This window comes from Acomys minous (assembly GCF_964271855.1).
Source record: "Acomys minous genome assembly, chromosome: 14".
NCBI classification, from domain to species: Eukaryota; Metazoa; Chordata; class Mammalia; order Rodentia; family Muridae; genus Acomys; species Acomys minous.
The window spans coordinates 112,758,699-112,760,911 of record NC_140496.1 but is presented as its reverse complement, the minus strand read 5'-3'; the positions used below and the strand labels follow the sequence as shown (position 1 = coordinate 112,760,911).

Sequence of the window (2,213 nt, the reverse complement as noted above, 5' to 3'; positions counted from 1 at the left end):
GCATGCTTATTATTTTCGTACTGTATAACAGCCACATTTGGGTTGTGTTGAGTAGGCCATCCTCATGGTAAATCTAATTTCTTTTATGGGCTACCACTGGCTTTGGAAACTCTGTTAATTCCTGTGAGGGCGACACAGGAGGCATGACATTTGGCAAAGCCAAGCCACCCTGAAGACTTTGGGAGTAAGATAGCTGTAGAAGCTTTTGCCTTGAACAGTACATCATTCCATTATTCATGTAACAATACATCATTGATTATCCTAATATTTAAGAGCACAAAGCAGATGATTTGTGATTGATAATTGGTTTTACAAATGTTAAAAAACAGCTAGAGGCGTTCTACTTTCATATGCAAACATATATATGAATGTGTGTACCTGTGCATTTTTCTTCCATAACTAATCCTTGATACAATGTTAGAGAATTATGAGTTTCTTTGTATTAAAAAATATTTGAGGAGCCAAGAATTATGCCTTAAACTAAGCACTTGGGAAGCAGAGGCAGGCAGATCTCTCTCTCTCTCTCTCTCTCTCTCTCTCTCTCTCTCTCTCTCTTTAAGTGCTTCTCTTTTAATGAAACAAATCCAAAAGATGTACAGTCAGGCTCACGTTGTGCAGTTCACAAGCATGGAAAAACACACAGAAGGACAGAGTTCCAACAGAAGAAGCTAACCCAAGACCAGGCTGGATTTGCCACCAGGGGGGTTTCTCTTGGATGGCGCGGGGGCTGGAGCCACTGGGCTGGGTATAGGCGCAGCGGGCACGGGCTTCTCTTCCATCTGCCCTAGGTTGGCTTGGAAGTCTGTGTCCACATTTTCATGCAAATCACCTTCTCCCTTGAGGTCTAGGAAGTCTCCAGGGCTTGCTTGGGAGGAGTTACTTCTTTGTGTTCCAGGCGAATCCAAGTCTTCCCTGCCACCACTAGCCTTGGCACCTGCTGACTTGGCCCAGGATGGGGGGTTTTCTTCAGGTGTCCCAAAGATGCTAGAGGCCATCTTGTTCTTCCTCACAGGCTGTTCTGTTGGCTCATCAAAGCCTAATGAAAAATTGGACCCACCACCTGGAGGCCGCAAAACCCGGGAGCTGTTCCTGCTGTTGGGGTTCACACCCTTGAAGGTGGTCATGGCGCCAAGGGGCGAGGTAGCCTGGCGCGGAGAGAACGCCGAGGGGACCGGGATCAACCGGCACAGACAGTTCCACAAACACGACCAGCCACTCTCCACGAGCCTCTGCCCTAGATCTCTTATAAGAAGCCAGCCTTGTCTACATAGTGACTTCCAGGCCAGCCAAGCCTATATAGAAAGACCCTGTCTCAAAACAAACAAACAAACAAAAATAACACATGTGGGAGACTTCTTCAAGATTGTTCAGTTTCAAATGTATTCACCCACTAAGCCTAGTGCTGAATTCAATACCACATAGTAAAAAGAGAGAACCAGTTCCCATAAGTTGTCCTCTGACTGCCACACACACATTGTGACATACACACAGCCTCCTTTAACATAAATAAAATAAAATAAAATTTTCTTTTAGTTAGGGGTGGTATGATGGCTCAGAGCCACATGGTGGAAAGAGAGAACAGACTCCCACAAGTTGCCCTCTAATTTCCACACAAACTTCTGTGGCAAGTACAAGCCCACACACATACAAACATGCAATAAATAAATATATTTAAACATTTGTAACAAATGTAAATTTTTAATTCTTTGGACTAGGAGATGCCTTACTGAGAAAAGTATTTGTCTCACAAGCTTGTAGACTTCAGTATGGAACCCTACCTAGTACAGGAGGGGCTGAGATAAGAAGATTCTGGGGTTTGCTGGCCAGCTAGTCTAGCCAGTTGGTGAATTCCAAGTTCCAAGTTCAGTGAGAAAGCCTATCTCAAAAAATAAGGTAAGGGGTGTGGGGATCATCAACTCATTTACCCAGCTGTGAACTCCAAGAGCTATAACAATTACCAATGTGGTGGTGGCATAGGCCTTTAATTTCAGCACCCTAACACTTGGGGGGCAGAGGAAGGCAGATCACTGTAAGTTCAAGGCCAGCCTGGTCTACAAATCGTGTCTAAGACAGCCAAGGCTACACTCGGAAAAAGAAGAAGAAGAAGAAGAAGGAGGAGGAGGAGGAGGAGGAGGAGGAGAAGGAGAAGGAAAAAAAGAAAGAAAAGACAAAAAACAAAACAAACAAAGTTTTTTATTTTAAGCATAATAAAG

The 2,213-nt window shown here is 44.2% G+C and overlaps 1 protein-coding gene across 1 annotated transcript; it reads right to left on the bottom strand.

Annotated features, from left to right (window-relative positions):
- Positions 1-554: 554 nt before the first annotated feature.
- Positions 555-1,229, bottom strand: LOC311582694 (jupiter microtubule associated homolog 1-like). Its single transcript, XM_084755937.1, has one exon. The coding sequence runs from the start codon at positions 1,122-1,124 to the stop codon at positions 669-671; it is 456 nt and encodes a 151-aa protein (XP_084612063.1). The 5' UTR covers positions 1,125-1,229; the 3' UTR covers positions 555-668.
- Positions 1,230-2,213: the final 984 nt, after the last annotated feature.